The sequence below is a fragment of the Canis lupus genome, chromosome 10 (genome assembly GCF_003254725.2).
Source record: "Canis lupus dingo isolate Sandy chromosome 10, ASM325472v2, whole genome shotgun sequence".
NCBI classification, from domain to species: Eukaryota; Metazoa; Chordata; class Mammalia; order Carnivora; family Canidae; genus Canis; species Canis lupus.
This window is the reverse complement of record NC_064252.1, coordinates 16,148,985-16,167,768: the sequence shown is the minus strand read 5'-3', so window position 1 is coordinate 16,167,768 and position 18,784 is coordinate 16,148,985. Positions and strand designations below refer to the sequence as shown.

The 18,784-nt window shown below is 36.6% G+C and overlaps 1 protein-coding gene across 24 annotated transcripts in view; it reads left to right on the top strand.

The window, feature by feature from the left end:
- CAPS2 (calcyphosine 2) overlaps window positions 1-17,681 on the top strand; it is an 84,831-nt gene extending 67,150 nt beyond the window's left edge. For 19 of the 24 annotated variants that reach the window (XM_025476546.3, XM_049115178.1, XM_035695931.2 and 16 more), the window contains 6 exons: window positions 643-761; window positions 2,430-2,506; window positions 4,093-4,247; window positions 7,669-7,788; window positions 10,173-10,269; window positions 15,556-17,681. In XM_025476546.3, coding sequence (XP_025332331.1) covers window positions 643-761; window positions 2,430-2,506; window positions 4,093-4,247; window positions 7,669-7,788; window positions 10,173-10,269; window positions 15,556-15,731 — 744 coding nt within the window. In that variant the 3' untranslated portion in view covers window positions 15,732-17,681. Of the gene's footprint in view, window positions 1-642; window positions 762-2,429; window positions 2,507-4,092; window positions 4,248-4,371; window positions 6,281-7,668; window positions 7,789-10,172; window positions 10,270-14,457 lie in introns of those variants that run through there. The other 5 variants (XM_025476561.3, XM_025476558.3, XM_025476559.3 and 2 more) reach the window with 5 other exon arrangements.
- Window positions 17,682-18,784: the final 1,103 nt, after the last annotated feature.

Below are 18,784 nucleotides of genomic sequence, written 5' to 3'. Positions count from 1 at the left end.
CCCCTTGTTTTCAAGAGAGAAAATTAAGCCCCTAGTTTAAATTTGTGTTTGTCCATATTGGACCATATTTATTTGAGCAACTCAGGAATTAAAATAATAACAATTTTCTAAGTTTGGATTAGGGATTTTTGATAGGAATCTTTTCAAAGCCTTGCTGCTCCAGTTAGGTTATAGTTAGTTTCACATTTCGATGATGTTTGTTGGCAAAAGACCAGGTGAGAGGATGAGGAACCCATCAGAGCTCAGCAGTGTGCACTACATCTTTCTGTGAATCAATAGTTCTATTTCTGAGCTTAGGGAGGTCATAATTTCAGTTAAAATAACTTGTCCTTTCTTCCTTTGGCTCTTATAAACAGTTGGAGTTCCTATTTCTTGATATCAATTGTTAAATCTAAGATAGTTCTGGACAGCCGGGTGACTCAGTGGTTGGAGAGATTGGGAAATTATTTCCTTTATTTTCTAATATTATTAGCTGAAGCCTGTGTGGTTTCTAAATATTCTCTAAATACACTTTTAAAAGATCAGTATAAAAGTAGACCATGTCACATATAATCAGACTTGATTATTTAAAATTAGTATTAGTTGTATTTTACTTCTTATATACTTTCTAGCTTTAAGGAATTTATCTGTTAATTTCTTTAGGGTGGAAACTTGACATTTTTGAGTTCTGATCATCCCAGACTTCCAGAAAGCATAAAGGAAAACAAATTACTTATACTTCGAATCACTAATATTGATCAGATAGCTCTGTATTCTCTCAAGTAAGTCAAATACATGTATCATTTTGAAAGTAAGTGAAAACACCATTTTTTATTATCTTAAGATGATATTCCATCCTAAAGCATTTTGACTTTAGAGTTTATATTTTTTAAAAACAAAGCATAACTATATGTGTCTACTTTATGTGCTGTATTGTACTCAAATATACATTATGTGTGGGAATAGTTATATAAAGATCAAAAGTGTCCCATTTTATGTTAAAGATACTTTATTAATTGGTCTGTGTTATAGCAGATAATTTGGTATTTTACCAAATACCACCAAGCAGTCAATTTTAAAAGGTAGGGGTGCCTGGGGGCTCAATGGTTGAGCATCTGCCTTCGGCTCAGGGCATGACCCCAGGGTCCTGGGATCGAGTCCTGCATCAGGTTCCCAGCAGGAGCCTGCTTCTCCCTCTGCATGTGTCTCTGCCTCTCTTTGTCTCTCATGAACAAATAAATAAAATCTTTAAAAATAAAAAAATAAAAAAGACAAAAGGTAGGCTACAGTACAGTATTATAACATTTCCCACATTTTTAGTGTAATGCTTTTTTTTAGCACTTAAAGAATGTCTTGAGTTTCATATGATTAATGATATGCATAATGAAGAAATAATACTGTGAATCAAAAGTGCTTTTAAATGAATTTGAGTTTTTTAATCACAGAATACATATTATATAAAACATTATATGTTATCACATATATGTATGAACATGTCAGTTACAATCTATATTATTTGTGTATATAATATATATATTCTGTGATTTAAAAAAATCCAAATTCATTTAAAAACAGTTTTGATTCATATCATTCATGGCATTATATATAAACAATATACATTTTATATACATATTTGTGTATAAGTTACATAAGTAAAATATAAAATATATATGATCATAGAATATATATTAAAATACATATTTTTAAATAACAAAATATACATGTATTTATCCTACTCTTTCAAGCATTTCTTGGTGCTGAATCCATTTCAAAATGACAATAATTGGCATACTGTATGTGCATTAGAAGCCACATCCCCTGAATTAGCTAAAGGACATCTGTTTCTTTGTCATTTACTGTATTGTTCAAATGAATACAGGTTTTTTTTTGCTATTTATTTATTTACTTACTTACTTATATATATATTTTTAAAGATTTTATTTATTCATGAGAGACAGGGGGAGAGTGAGAGAGAGAAGCAGAGACACAGGCAGAAGCAGGCTCCACACAGGAAACCTGACGCAGGACTCGATCCCGGGACCCTGGGATCACACCCTGAGCCAAAGGCAAACGCTCAACCACTGAGCCACCCAGGCGTCCCAATTTTTTGGCTTTTTAAAATAATGTGTTTACATTTTGTACTTTGAAAGTTAGAAATGCTTTTAAATTTTATCGTTTTAATTATTTTAAAAGAACATCGATATAGCTACCAAATGAATATAATGTTTAAAGGTACTTCTAGGAAGGCTTAAGGATTTTAGCTCGATTTAGCATATTTAATCTTTCTGGGGATTACGGCAGCAAGCCAGCTGGGACTTGAGAAATCTCTAAGCGCTCTTCCAATTTGGAGAGTTTCTTTGAATCTAGAACAGAGAAGAGCTTAGTAACGTTTTTGTACTGAAGATCACAAAACAATAGATTTTTATCTGCTGTGAACATATCAATTGCAGAACTGATTCTGTGGAACATGAAGATGATATAACCAGTCAAGAAGCCAATGATAGGCTTGTCCTAGAGGCCGTTCAAGGTATGGATCATGACTATAGTCTCAAGTAGTTCTAATTGCAATGATATTCTTTGCAAGCAGTAAAGCAGAGTAAAGCAGTGTTTTCCAGATTTCTTTTTAGTTTTATAACAAAGGCACTTTGTTTATATTTCTTATTTGCTTATCTTTTTAGGAATTTATATATTTAAAAATATTTTTATAAAGTTGATAGATTTGAAAAAACATTTTTAGGATTTTTTCCATTTTAATGATCTTGTTTAACTGAATAACTAGTATTGTATGAATTATGAATTTAAGAGTATTAGAAAGCACTAGATAGTATGGGTTTTCTCCATGAAATGAATAAATGTAAGTGATTTTTGTAATATAATACTTGTTTTATGCATGAGATGATATACTAAAGAGATTTATGGCAGCCTCTCATAAAAGAAAAATGCTAGACTGGGAGCCAGGTTGGTGTTTGGACTCTGCCATTTGGTAGACATATTATATTGTGTAAACCTCTTACAATTTTTTCTTCATCTCTAAAATGGGGATAACCAGTTTTATTAACTTTCCAGAGTTGTAGTAATAAATGAGATATGTGCAGGCTTCGGACATGAAAAGACGTTACAGATTTTGTTTGTAGGGTCCAGTCTTGTAACCGCTGGAGTATACTAGGCTCAGATAGCTTCTTTGGTGATTCTCATGGTCAAGGAGAAGACATTAGACAAGTAATCACAGAAATCAACCTATAATTTATGAAGTTCGATAAATCCTATTTGTCACTTAAAAATGATACAAGAGTAGTAAGAAGGCTAGAAACAGATTTAAAAGTTGTTTGGGGTTGGTGATGGAACTCCCCCGAGATTCCTGATGTCATTGTCAGGAAACCATTTTCTTTGTTCTGTCCTGGGCAGCACAGGATTTGTCACTTGAATCCGTGACATCTGTTCTTTATGAATTTAATAACTGCTTTGTAAAGTGAACTATGTTTTCTTAAGTAAAGATGGCACAAACTGTATTAAATGTGATCACTGGCCTGCAAAGAGAATGTTAAAAGCTTGAGAATATAACTAAAAATTCCTAGAAGAAAGCGTTACTTTAAGTGTGCAAGTAGAAGAAAGCACTCCAGAGCCTTGATGTCGTTCATATGGAGGTTACGATGTGAAGATTCCAAACTATTTTAGAGACTTTGAGCTTGTTATTTCTGAGTGACTTGCCTGGCATCAATTTTGTAATTATGGCAAAGAGGAACGAGGTGTGAGGTCATTAGATGAAGAGGAAGCCTGGAAAGTAAAAACTAAGATTTTATTTGGGACACGTAAATTATTTTCATGCTGAGGAAGTGATCCCTTACTTTTCCATATAACACTTTGACCACACAGTGGTGCTATAGTTCTAGTGTATTTACGCTGAACACTTCTGAAAGCTTCCAGGCTCGGGGAGTCTTGCCAGTCCTATATGCCCCCTGGGTGCATATTCACGTCCCTTACACCACTCACAACAGCTTTAATTTTCCTACAAGAGACAAGTGGAAAAAAAAAAGTGGAAAAAAAAAAAAAAAGACAAGTGGTACCTTGTGTATGGGAATAATTGGTTTCTCGCTCTCTCTTCTTCCTAAACAGATGTGCTAAAGGAACAGCTACTCAAAAGGGGTGTTCGTATTTTGACCGGATTGGGAAAATACCTTAAACAATTGGACAAGGAAGGAACTGGACTTTTGGACAAGGCAGCTGTCAAGCGAGCTCTGCAAGAGTTTCACTTGCAAGTGTCTGAAGACGTACGTACTGCGATGAAGGACATTGCTTCCTTTCCTTCTGAGATTTTAGTAGTTCATGTGTGTCTCCTCGGTTTGGGGAGGATTTTATTTATTTATTTATTTATTTATTTATTTATTTATTTAGAGCATGAGTTGAGTCAGGGCAGACGAAGAGGAAGACAGAAGCAGACTCTGTGCTGAGCCCTGAACCCCAGACCCTGAACCCCACCCAGGGCTCGATTGCACAACCCTGAGATCATGAACTGAGCCCAGATCTCGATTTGGATGCTTCACCGACGGAGCCACCAGGGGCCCCCATGTGTCTCTTTATGCCTCATAATCAGTGTTAGCCTCCAGGCTACAAGTACTGTTAACTTTAAAATTCCAATATTCATTCCTCCCTCATATACCTACTAAGAACCTAGTACATAGGCACTTCCCTAAGCTCTGAGAAGGCACACTCTGTCCTCTTAAGGTCTTTATAATCAAAGGAAAAGAAAGATAGGAAGAATTTAAACACCATATGTGCTAAATAGAGAACCAGGCCAGGTTACTGGGAAGAGGAGGATTCCCAGGGGAGGCTGTGGCTCAGCTGAGTTGTGAAAGATGAGGAGGAGTTAAACAGACGAGACGGGAGGAGGAATATGGATCACACAGTGATGCTTCACATGAAAGGAGAAGCACGTGTGAAGGCACGAAGGCGAGGGCATGTGTTGCCTGTTCTAGGAATTGCAGAACCTCAGCCTCACTCCCCCGGCCCCTGAGCTTCCACACATCCCGTTCCTTACGCTGTGAGCAACCTCCGACTAGACCTTTGAGTGGCTGGATTTCCCATCCTGCAGGCTTTCCCTGGCTGGGGCTCTACAGTGATGTGTCCAATGCTGCACATGATCCCTGGTCCTCTCTATACCATTTGCCATTTTATTTTCTTCATGCCACTTTGCAAGGGTTTTCTGGCTTTTCTGGCAAGTAGAGTGTAAGCTCCATCAGGGCAGGGCCCAAGGTGCTCTGGCTTCCTGCTCTGTATCTAACACCTCGGACGGAACCTAGCATAGGGCAGGTGCTGAATGAACAGCGTTAGTTTACGTGGGTGGATGCATGGGATGGGGAAAGAGAAGACCCGGGGGAAGTAAGCCTGGCAGGGTCCGCTGCCCAGAAGCCTTGCGTGCTGTGCTAAGAAGGTTGGGCTGTATTCTAAAAGCACATTTGGAACACATCTGCCTCAAGGATTTCAGATGAGAGAGTCTCTTGCTTCAAATGGTCTTGTCACAAGACCTAGTGTATTCTGTGGGAAGAACACTGGGAATTGAACTTAGGAGATGGAGATTCAAGCTCTAGACCTACTACTTCAAGTGTGTGGTCTTGCATAGGTCTTTTACCTTTTCTGATTGCCAGGCTCTACGTGGGCAATCCACAGATGATACCTGTGGCCAGAGTTACTTTGAACCTCAGATGAGAAGATGACGCAGGAATGTACCTTTCCAGCTAAAATCCTGTGCCTGTTTGATGTGCTTATCACTGTGACACACTGTTGTGTGTGTGTGTGTGTGTGTTTATTTATTATGAGAGAGAGAGAGAGAGAGAGAGAGAGAGAGAGAACACAAGCAGGGAGATGCAGAGCAGAGGGAGAAGCCGGCTCCCCACGGAGCAGGGGGCCAGGACCCCGGATCATGACCTGAGCCAGAGGCTCAACCGACGGAGCCACCTAGGCGCTCCTTCTTTTGTGTTTTTTACCAAATTTAACTTTGTGGCCCACCTAGTGAAGCATACTAGAAATCATCTAACTTTAACTCTTCCTCTCAAGAATAATAAAATAATGGTAACAGTAAAAACAGCAGCATTAAATTAGAACGCCTTGGTGTCTTCATCCACCATCACACAGGTAATTCCACTTGGAACCCAGATACTCTAGGCCAGTCTGGCATTCTGCATCAACCAGTAGTACTTCTCTTCTTGGTTGATTGCTAAATTTTTATCACTGGAGTCAGGAATAAAAACTAAAATAATTATATAAGACTTCTAACATATACTTGGAAAATATAAGCTTCCCTTTTTCTTTTTTTTTTTTTTTTTTTTTTTAATTATTTTTTTTTATTGGTGTTCAATTTACTAACATACAGAATAACACCCAGTGCCCGTCACCCATTCACTCCCACCCTAAGCTTCCCTTTTTCTTATTTAAAAAATAATATCCCCTCCTTTTGCCCCTTTAATACCATTAAGGAACCATGCAATGATAAGCAAAAATAAGAAATCAAGAATCACCATCTGGGTCTAATTGTGGAACTAGTTTGGGGAAGACATAGTCATTTTTCCTTGATCTGAAATGTAAAAAATTGATATGCATCCTAAGTAGCCTAATTTATTAGAGATACTATAATAAATTTAAGCTCAGTTTTTTTTTTTTTTTCAACTAAGTTATTTTCCATTCTGTACCGTATCTTAGAAAGACTTCCATGGAGTTGTTGCCACTTTTGGTAAATTATTCCATTTTTGAAAATTATTTATTTTAAGCTTCAAGCAGTGTCTTTTAATTCTAGTCCATGAACTGGGCATGCAAATTCATCTTTTATCCGTATTATGTACGATTTTAAAGGTCAAGCTCATTTTTTAATTTAAGAGCAATTTTACAGACTCTTAAAGTCAGTCATATACTGGGCATTGTAACAGACAAATTAGGGGTCATTGAAAATAGGAGGTAGTAGCAGAGAACTTTTATTCGTACCCATCGTTTGTCAGCACCTTGCTAGCTATCTTATTTACATTCTCATTGAAAGCTAGCAGCCTGACTGAAACACTGAAAATATATTGATTTACCGGAGTAGAAGAAAACCCCATGCTGTGATTCTTTTTGTTATTAGGAACTTTATGAGTAGAACATTCTAAGAAATTATGCATTTGCAAAGAAATAAGTGGCAATGGTGCAAGGAACAAACTGGCATGAGGTGGCAATGGTGCAAGGAACAAACTGGCATGAGGATTTACTCAAAATAACACCTTTGGGTGTGAACTGTGGAATGACGTTGGAGCTGTTCCGACGTCCTGAGCCGTCAAACGTGAGGGCCAGTAGGCAGGCTGTTAGGAAGCCTCGCGGAACCAGAGGGACTTTGTTGTTGCCATGTGTTTAATACTCAGAGATAATTCCATGTTCAAATTCGATAGGTGGTAAGCATTTTTGTATAGAAAGGAATCAAACTTAAAATACGAATTTGTGAAACTGCCCCTCCTACGTGACCCTTAACTGTAGGGCACTGTCACCACCACGGGGTTCCTGCAAGTAGCTCTCTTAGCACCTTTGTTTGGGTTTACATGCAAGTTTTTGGAATTGCCTTGAGTCCGCCACCCGGTTGGGGCTACAAAAGTAGTAACAAAACACTGTCGAGAGGAGTTCAGTTGTGGTGCTGCCTACGGTGCACCGAATCTGCTCTCTGAACGCTTCTAGGCCCTGGAGTCTGCGTGGCAAGTTCTGGAGGGCGACGCGGGTGGCAAGGCCGACTACGGAGAGTTCACACGCGCCGTCATTGGGGAAATGAATGAGTACAGGAAATCGTTTGTCCGGAAGGTAACTTCGTCGAGTGATCTTTGAAAGTCGCCTTTAAGAGTGTCAGGCTCACCATTTCAAAACTGTATTGAATTGCCTTTGCACATGTCTTCAGTCCTTTTAGCCGTAATGTCTTTTGGGTTTAGTAAACGGAGGCAAACACGTACACGTACAGATCTTCCAGGACAAAGCAAAATAATTTGAGGGTGTGTTTTAGAAACAGATTTTAAAAGGAAAATAAAATCTGAAATCAAATTTTGGGTTCACAGGTGACTAGTTCTATAAATTGCTGGCTCCATAAATGACCAGTTATATGACCATTTATTATTAAATATCTCTGATCATAGTTTCTTGTCTCATAGAGGTGGTACAAGGATTCAACAGGTAAAATTCTTAACATTATGGCTGTTCCAGGGTCGAGGCTCAATCTTAGGACCATGACTAAGAGCTGTTTCTCTGGGTTTTATAATATGCATGTTAGCGAGCCGTTCAAATGACGATTAAAATGACCTTATTAGATTAGAATGAAAAACAGGACCCCTGATTTTTGTTTTTTCTAAAGATTCATGAATTTATTTATTTTGGAGGGTGAGAGAGAGAGTGTGTGCTCAAGAGACAGGGCGGGCTGAGGAGGAGAGAGGATCCCACATAGGCTCCACCCCCAGTGGGAGCCCAACACCGGCTCCTTCTCACCCCCAGATCATGACCTGAACCCAAATCAAGGGTTGAGGCTTAACCGACTGAGCCACCCAGGTGCCCCCAGGAGCCTCGATTTTTATAGGAAAGTACGTATTACTCAGGTTCTGAGGGCCTTTTTCAGAGCATACTTTTGAGCGACGTAGTTTCCTTCTTTTTTGGACGTGCACCTGATATAAGATGTAGATGTGTCTAATACTGAGGCAAAGCTTTTGTGCATGAAAAGTATAAACCACTACACGAGGTGTAAATCTCAAATAGAAAACATCAAATTTTTTATCTTTCCCGGCCAAAAGACGCAATAAAAACTTTATGTTGAATGAATTCACCACATAATAATTTATAAATTTGAATTTATTTGTACTTCAGGTGTCCTGGTGACAGATTTGAGTTTCCGAAGTAGAAGCTGGAGGGTTATCTCCTTCATGAATCTTGGTACTGGGACTAGGGGCCGGAGTAGAGTTACAGAGTACTGTTCCCAGGGCTGCCCTAGCAAATTCTGCAGACTGGCTGATTTAAATAACAGTCCTTATCGCCTCACAGTCCTGGAGGCTAGAAGGCCAAGGCCAAGATGTCGGCAGGTCTGCTGTTTCCTGAGGCATTTCCCCTTGGCCTGTGACTGGCTGCCTTTTCCCTCTGTGCTCACGTGGTCATCCCTGTCTGGTTGTCTGTGTCCCCGTCTCCTGTCCTTATAGACCAGTCACACTGGATTGGAGTCTACCCTAGTGATTCCATGTTAACCTCATTACCCCCATCTCCAAATAACAGTCACAATCTGAGGTGGGGGAGGGGCAGGGGTTAGGGTTTCAGCGTATGATGGGGGTTCAGCCCATATCAGGTACCGTATTTCTGTGAACACACTGTGAATTAACAAACTTGATTGTAGTTTTGACTCTTCTGCAAGTGGGGCTGTGGCTTTGGGGTGGCTGTGTGTTTCTATATGCCCCATTCCTCTTCCCCTTCCCCATAAAATATTTTTTATTTTATGATACTAAAAATTGCATTGAGTAAGAGGAGCAGTAAAACAACTGGCATATAGAAAGTAGTGCTAAGTTTAAGGAAATAGAGTCAAGTCACTTAAAAAATATTGTACTTTCTCACTGATTTTAGTTATGAGTATTTGCATGTTCACTTTTTGAGTCAAAACAGTCCTGGTAGTTTGTCTTGGCCATTTATCAGTTTCCTATAACTCCTAGTGCTGGAAGTTACCAGAAGGTCTTTTGGCCAAGTCTTCAGCACCAGAGGTCAGGTTACCCTGTCAAGTTCACGGGGCCAGAAAGTGCAGAATAAGTGTGGTGCAGAATGCCCAACATTTTGCTCTAGTATCTTCCTGTATTCATGATGTTCCCTTCATATATCAGTTTATATATGGCAGAGTACTGTGGGTTTTTTGTTTTGTTTTGTTTTTTGGAAGATTTTATTTATTTATTTGAAAGAGAGAAAGAAAGAGAGAACAGAGAGAGAGAGGGAGAAGGAGAAGGAGAGGGAGAAGCGGGCTCCCCACTGGGCAGGGGCCCCCATGCAGGTCTCGATCCCAGGACCCAGAGATCGTGACCAGAGCAGAAGGCAGATGTCTTCCTGACTGAGCCCCGCAGGGGCACCGAGTTTAGTACTTTTAAACTGGCTCAAAAAGAACTTCCTACAGAATAGAGAATTAGGTTCTCATGTTTAATGATTTCACAGAAAAAAAATAACATTTCTCTCTTCAGGCCTTCATGAAACTGGATTTCAACAAAACTGGCTGTGTGCCTCTTACAGACATAAGAAAATGTTACTGTGCAAAGAAGCATCCTCAAGTCATTTCAGGTAATTATCAGGAGCCAAAATGCATTAGATTTCTAAAATGTCATTAATAAAAGTAGTATACTTAAATCATATTAACTTACAGTGTGGACCTGAGGCCATTAAGGGAGGAAATAAACAATTATTTTTAAAACCAGAAACATAAGAGCCATTTGGTCTTCTTCATTTAAAAATTCCTAGGTCTATTGTCTGTGTTTATTTTTTTTTCTTTGATGTTTATAAAATGAGATGGAACTTTTATTTTGTACAGAGGAGATTATGAGGAATTTGAGTTAGAACAGAGTAGATTTAGAGGACGAATGATTACACGTGCAAGTTCTCTGAGTTACCCCTGTGGCCGTTCTGTTTTTCACTTTCAGTACAAGTATTCCAAAACTTACGTGAGGTAGTCAATGCTATGTTAGGAGCTCGGCTTTGCATCAGGTGCTCTGCCCAAGTGTAGACGATTGCAAGTGTCCTGAGCACCGATAGGGTAGGCTGGTGGTCAGTAGCGAGGTGAGCAAATGATGTTCGACTCAGCACAGTTTCAGTGTACAATGGGTTTATCAGATGTAACTTTGTCACGAGTCAGGGAAGAGCTGTGATTTTAGGGATTCATTCCCTACTATATTTCTTCTGACTTTAATTTTTACGTAATTGATTTATAAATTTTCAGTATAAGGACAGCACTTGGCCATGGTAACTCTCCTCTTTTCATTACACTTTCCTTCATAGAGGTAGCAGACATAATCATTTAACCATTTCAGTCCTTACTCTATGAATTTTCATAGCTGTGTCTGTACTATAAATATCTACTACTTCTTGAAGTGTTTTTTTTTTTTTTTTCTAATGTGACAGGTACAAAGAACACACTGCTATGTAGTTTACTTTTTACACTCAAAAATACGTTTAGGAGCTCTTACCATATTAATAATCCACAATGAGTGACCTTATTTTTATCTGCTACATTTATTCTTTTTAAAAATCAATACACTGCAGTTTACCTAGCTAGTCTCCTACTGGCAGACTTTAATTTCTAAGCAGTGAAGCAATGAACATGCTTATTTGTGACTCCTTAAGCTCATTGTCTGCTATTTCCTATGCAGGAGGGGTAGTTTCAATACCTACAATATCTACATTTTGAATTTTAATTGATACTTCCAAATTGCATTGTAAAATGACTAAGCCAGATTATATTGCCATTAGTTGGAGAATTTATTTCTCTATCATGGCAACACCATAGAATATTGCCAATCCAGTAGACTATAAAGAATGATTATTTGCATTTCCCTGGTTATTTGGAAGTTTAAACATATGTTTGTATATTTTTTGAACATTTTTAATTTATATTTTATGAAGTTTTTCTAATTTATGATTTTAATCATATACTGTTAAATAATATAGAATACTATTGTTCTAGAATTTTCCTTTAATATTTTTATTATTAAAAGAAGATATACTATAATTACTTCAGTTTATTATCATCATTAACCCTTATAAGTGGTTTATTTATTACTTTTAATTATGAAGTGAAAAAACTAACAGTTTGTTATGAAGATTAAAGCTAATCATCACTGGCTTCCCAATTTCTAATAATCTATTTCAGGTCTGAATAATTTGCTTATCAGTGTCTTTTTTAAAAATATTTTATTTATTTATTCATGAGATACACAGAGAGAGAAGAGAGAGGCAGAGACACAGGCAGAGGGAGAAGCAGGCTCCACGCAGGGAGCCTGACATGGGACTCAATCCCAGGTCTCCAGGATCACGCCCTAGGCTGCAGGTGGGGCTAAACCGCTGCACCACCCGGGCTGCCGCTTATCAGTGTCTTTAAATGAACTGCAGTTGCCATAAGAAAATTTCTAGCATTATTTAATTGGATTTAGCATATCTTTTCCTTTAAACCTATGTCATTCTAGTCTTGCTAAATATAGGAACAAGATGGTTTACTTATTTCAAAATTAGGTGATTTCAACACCCCTATGTTGTTCTTCTCTTTAATCTTTTTTTCCCCTCTAGTAATCTTAATTAAATTGCTAAAGTAGCTTTAGTTTTGCTAGATGTCATTGAATTGTTGGTGAGGGTTTTGTTCTTGTTGGAGAAGCCTTCATTAGCTTGAGAAATTCCATACCTCATCTTCACATTCACATTAAGGAAGAGGAGCTAGCAGACATAAACACTCTGAAAAAGAGGAACCAATTACAGTTTTTTAAAATTTAAAAATTATTATTATCTATAATTACAAGTTATAATATATTCACATACCCACCTCTGGAATATAGATTATTTGTAATTTTTTAAAAAGATTTATTTATTTATTTATTTGAGAAGGAGAGAGAGTGTGTGTGTGAGCAGGAGGTGGGGCCGATGGAGAGGGAGGGAGAGAGGGAGAGAAGCAGACTTCCCACGGAGCACAGAGCCCAATGCAGGGCTTGATCTTACGACCCTGAGCCTGTGACCTGAACTGAAATCTAGACTTGGACGCTCAACCAACTAAACCACCTAGGTGTCCCTAGATTATTTATAATTAATTTCAAATTAAGGCTTTTGTTGTATAATTTAACTGTAGGAAATACTTTCTTTTTACCTTGCTTAAATAATTTATTAAAAAAGTATTTTCAGCTTTAATAGGAATGAGATACCTCAAATGTATTTCTGTGTAAAGATATTAGAAATTTAACATTGTTTATTAAACACTTCATGGTATCTAAGAGGAGAGAAAGAAAGGTTAATTACAAATGGTAAAAGATACGTATTTCTTGGGTGGGGATACAGAGGAGGTCTAAAATTCTTGAGCATTTGAAACACAAATTTAAATTAAAAATGTTTTCATTACAAAAATAGTGTTAAAACTCATTTGTTCAAAAGTATGGATGGTAAGGAGAGGAGGAGATCTCTTCTGCCAACAGGTCTATATTTTTATATAGATCAGATCTTGATTAATTTTAATCCTTGACTAACACTCAATAACAAATCTACTCTATTGTTCTATATTACTATTTCTGCAGAACGTAAGTAGTCAGTCCTTGTTTATTCAGTCTTTTTTTAATAAACAGAATCATCACTTATTCTCTATTTTTGCATGCATGTTTTAAAAGACAGCAAACATCTTGTTGTCTGAAGCGTTTTTTAGTTTGAAAGGCACTTTACAATGAGTTCTTTTTTATTAAAGATTTTATTTATTCATGAGAGACACAGAGAGAGAGGCAGAGACACAGGCAGAGGGAGAAGCAGGCCCCACACAGGGAGCCCGATGCGGGACTCAATCCCGGGACCCTAGGGTCACGCCTTGGCCGAAGGCAGGTGCTCACCCGCTGAGCCCCCAGGGATCCCCGTACAATGAGTTATTATCTAAGTCCAGGAGAGAACCTCTGGTTTTTGGAAAAGATCCAACTCTTATCCTGTTTTTGCCCATCCCATTAGACTATTAGGGTGGTATTCCCAATTTAAGTTTGTTATTTCAAAATGCAACATGACTTCAAAATGATTTAGAGGGTCATTTAAATTTTTCTTACCCTCTTTTGCCTTTATATATGTGTCTCTACTTTCTTTGAGTATCATCTATCATATTCTGTAGCTTCCTTTCATCTTTTAATTCCTTTTAACAAAACCTTAATGAGAGTCTTTTCCTGTTCTGTGCTAGGATCCTGGGAGTAGATCTGTGTGAGGAGGGTCGCACCCAAGATTGTTCCTTTCCTTTAACTGATCAAATATAATCCAAGCTACCTAAATAGCTTATTGTTCTCTTTCTGAATTAAAAAAAAAATCAAATGAGGGGGCCCCTGGATGACTCAGTCAGTTAGGCATCTGCTTTCGGTTGAGTCACTATCCTGGGGTCCTGGGAGGGACCCACATCAGGCTCCAGCTCCCCTGCTTCTCTCCCTCGCCCTGCTTGTGCACGCTCTCTCTCTCTGTCAAATAAAAATCTTAAAAAAAAATCAAATGAATTAAAAGACTGAATCAGATATTTTATGTTCCCTCTTTCTTTTTTTTATAACTTTATAGTATTTAAATTTAAGCAGCTGTGAGAGGGAAATTCTAGGGATATAAACATTCCCAGGTTTGTTTGTTTGTTTATTTATTTATTTATTTTTATCAACAAAAGCTTTTTAACGAAGCACCATGATGCTAAAATTTCCAGGTTTAATATATTTTTCCTGATTTACTAAAATCGACCTGCTTCTCCTAAGTTAAACTCTGTATTCTTTTTAGGAGTGGTTTTCAGTCCCAATCCGTGGATGGAGACTGCAGCGTCCATCATCTCAGGGATACGCAGGGTTAGGAATCATTGTCAAAGGAATGGTTTTCTTAGATTTCATTTATTATTTATTTACTTACTTATTGAAATTGAAGTTAGTTAACATATAACATTAGTTTCAGGACAGATCACTGACTCCTGAGTTGCGTACAACATCCAAGGTGCCATCACGTGGCTCCTTCAGCTGGTCACCCAGTCACCCCCCACTTCCCTCCAAGAAACCCTCATTTTGAGTCTCTTATGGGTTGCCTCCCTCTCTGTTTTCATCTTATTTTACTTTTCTTTTCCTTCCCCTACATTCATCTGTTTTGTTTCTTAAATTCCACATAATGAATGAAGTCATAGGGTGTTTGTCTTTCTCTGACTTAGTTTGCTTAGTAGTCATGTTCTCTCTTTAAATAATGAACTGAAGAATTATAATTATTTTTTACATATGTGACTCTCAGTAGCATCTTATAGAATGAAATTAATCATATTTAGTATAACCTAGTAAAAATAGCCTACTTAATGTTACAGATTAAAATAGAACGATTTAATCCAGTGACAATTCTTCTGGCAAAGATTTTCATAGGCCTCTGAATCCTGTTCACAGTAATATTTTCTAGCTGCAGTTATGAGTAACTGATCCATAAAATAAGTAATGCCTGAATGTAGATAGGGATGTTTTTTCACACATTACATTACTGCGTTAATAGCCTATAAATATTTGAAATTATTTGTTTTCTTCTTTCCTCATTTCTAATGGGAATAAAGCCGAGTCCTCTTAAACATTAAGAAATATAAGAATATCTACAGTAGTGACTGTTGTTTTGCTTATATGTATAGGACACATCTGGTCAGAAGCTTAAAAGATGCCTCAAATGTGTGTAAAAGTCATCACCATTAAATTCTGATTAATGCAAGAAAATGTTTAAATAAATTAGAGGATAGTTTGACATAAGATTTGAAATGGTTGAAAAGATTCCATAAGGTGATTTAGTATTTCTTTATTGTCATCAGTCATTTTACTGGTATTTTAAGGAGATTGTTTCACAGTCGGTACTATCTTACAGGCCATTCCACAGAGGAAGAAATAAAATTATCTTTCCTAGAAACATTAAAAGGTGCCTGCAGCAAGTCTGATGAAGTGTCCTATGGTGAATTTGAGGATTACTATGAAGGTCTAAGTATAGGGATAGTAAATGATGAAGATTTTGTTAATATTGTACGTACTCCGTGGGGGATTTAGTTTTTTCAAAATGAGTGTGTCTTCAGCACTAAGCATTTTAAAGGAGAGATGAATTGAATGTAAAATAAGGTCAAACCCTGGAATATGTTTTTCTAGGACTTCTTTTTTCATTTGTTTGTTTTTTGTTTTTCTCAAAAAGGTTGAGTCTGGAAAGAGAAATCAGAGAGAGATGAAGAAGGGGGAATGTGTATTTGCAGGTGCATGTCTGAGTGCTTCCTGTCTAAGTTTGTAAAGCTCTATCTTGAGGATTTATTATTTATCTTGAATATATTTTAAAGGTCATTTTTAAAATTAGCCTTTGTAGGAAAGTTACATCTGTATTAAACTATATGAAAGCTTCTATAAAGTAAGCAAGTCACTTGTCCATTGTTTTTTTGCTACCCATTCCCCCAAAATAGGATCGCCACCATTCTCAATTTAATGAACTGGAATTGGGCCCCAAACCTGTAAGACTTACAATAGTTCAGCTTGTTTCAAACACATGAAAATGTTAGAGGAGTTAAAGGACATGCAAGAGCAATTTTCCATGCAGTGTAGATGTTTTCTGTAATATAAATATTTAGAATGATGGAGGCTTACACCTAAAATGCTACTTAGACACTGACTTGTCTTGTAGATTCTCCTAAATCATGTGCTGTTGTTTGTCCAATAGAGCACAATGTAATTTTTCAAGTGATCAGCTCTGTTTGTTCTTTTATTCTATTTTTAACTGCAGTTCTTATTACCTACACAGAATTACTGTTTAGCTAGAAATGATATGAAATGAGAGGGGAAATATTTTCTTACATTTTAATTTTAATTTTTATTTTTTTCTTACATTTTTAAATAGAGATCTCAAAAAGTGCTTTATCACATGGATGGACTAAGGAATAATTTAGTAATTCTTAATAAAATGTAAAAGGTTTGTTTCCTAAAATGAACATACATTATTCTAAACATCTCTTTTTGTTATACTAAGTAACTAAAACATTTCCTTCTAAATAGATATTATTTAGTGGTTAGATGTAATCATTCCTTTCTAAATTCTTCACTTCTCCTCACTTCTCCTTGGAAATATGAAGAAAAGAGATAACTTTCCAGAGTTGTTTCCAAGTTCATAATTTTAAATGTTATATATTAAGATAACATAAATTAGAAAGGAATGGCGTTGAGCAAAAGAAATTGTTAAAAAAATGAAAATATATACTTTGTAGAATGTGACTTTGGCATATAATTTTATTCATCAATACCATTAGGAACATCAGATATAGGATATGTGTGAACACAATAAATTCAAAGTAGTACTTTTTCAAGATTTGAGGAGATACTAAAACTCACTATTAAAGTATCAGAAAGAACATGTTACGAACACTGTAGTGCTATTTTTGCTAGCTAAATTCTTTATTGCTTGGAGTTTTTTTTTTTCCAATTAGGATATAGTAATTAAAACAATATGCTGGAAGACATTTTGGCAGAAATAAATCTGTAATACCATTTTTGGATCACATTCTTTTTCTTGGAAAAAATTATCCAGTGATAGTCATTTTAAAGCTTACAAATTGTACTCATATTGAAATGACTTAATTCTGTGGGTGCTCGATAGGTATGTACTATTTTTCATTGATAAGTTTTTATTTATTCATAACAAATCTGTTCTTATGTTGTTAGGTCCTATTTTCTTGTGAATATAATCAGAAAATGTATAGGCTGTCATACTGTGAAAAAAGGGAAGATTCTTCTGGGAGTTAGCATGTTGATGTCACAGCATACTCTTAATAAGCCTCCATCCTCTTAATATAAATATTCATATGTGTTTGCAAAAAGTTCTCTATTTAGGAGTTTAGGAATAGTTAATTTCTTATTATTTTATGCTGCTATTTCAATGTAGAGTTAGAAAATACATATTCAATATGTTATTTGTGTATTTTATTAAATTATAATTGGTGGCACAATAAATTATTCTGCATTTGCCTTATTGTCTGCATTCTTTGATTTTGGTATAATAAAATGTATTATTTAGTATTCAGTTTAATAGAAGAGCATTTAATTATGTAGTTACATTTTCAAACAACCACAATATAATAATTGACTTTTGAAAAAAAACACCGGACTTTTGAAATTCTATGCATAACACTCTTCAAGAGTCTAAAATATCTTGATTAACTTTAAAATATTAAATATGAAATTGTTTTATTGATGTTACATGAATTTTGTAGTTAAGTATATTTCATCATTGTCTAGATCTTTAAAAGTTCTTTATTTGTGGAATAGAATTGCAAGCAGGCTCCATGCAGGGAGCCCGACATGGGACTCGATCCCGGGACTCCAGGATCGCGCCCTGGGCCAAAGGCAGGCGTCAAACCGCTGAGCCACCCAGGGATCCCCTAGTGTCTCAATTCTTATAAAATAATGTTTTGAAACATTATTGTTTTTTTGAAAACTCACATGTTATTAGAAGGGATACTGTTTAGGAATTTTGAGCTACATTTTAATTAAGAAAGAATATACATTTTAAAATATACATTTTAATGATGGAGCAACTAGAGCATAATATAGATAATATAGCTTACTGTTGACCAGAACCCTTACCAATAACATAGCCGACTAACACGTATTTTCTATGTTACATACTGTTACATACATTCTTAAAGTAAGCTAGAGGAAAGAGAATGTTATTAAAATCATTTTCAGTACTGTGTTTATAAAAAAAAAAAAAGATTTCCAGTGTAGATGGACCTGCACAGATCAAACCCACATTGCTCAAGGGTCAGCTGTATTTACTGTGCAGCATATTCCATGCAATTTCCAAGGCTCTCAGATAGTCTGGATTTTTCTCATACTCTGTATATTCACTTTGTCTCAGGGCCTTTGGTTTCTTACTTCTGAATCCATCCCTTCACTGTTCTCAATGCCTGTTCCTTCGCCCAAGCGCTTACCAGCTTTTGGGTGTACTCTCCCCGCATCAGCTCTGCCCCCATCCTGCTTTAACCCATCCTACACATTGCTACTAGAATGATCTTTCTAGAATGCCCTTCCATGATCTCAGTCCTGTCTTGGCATCCCATACCTTTAAG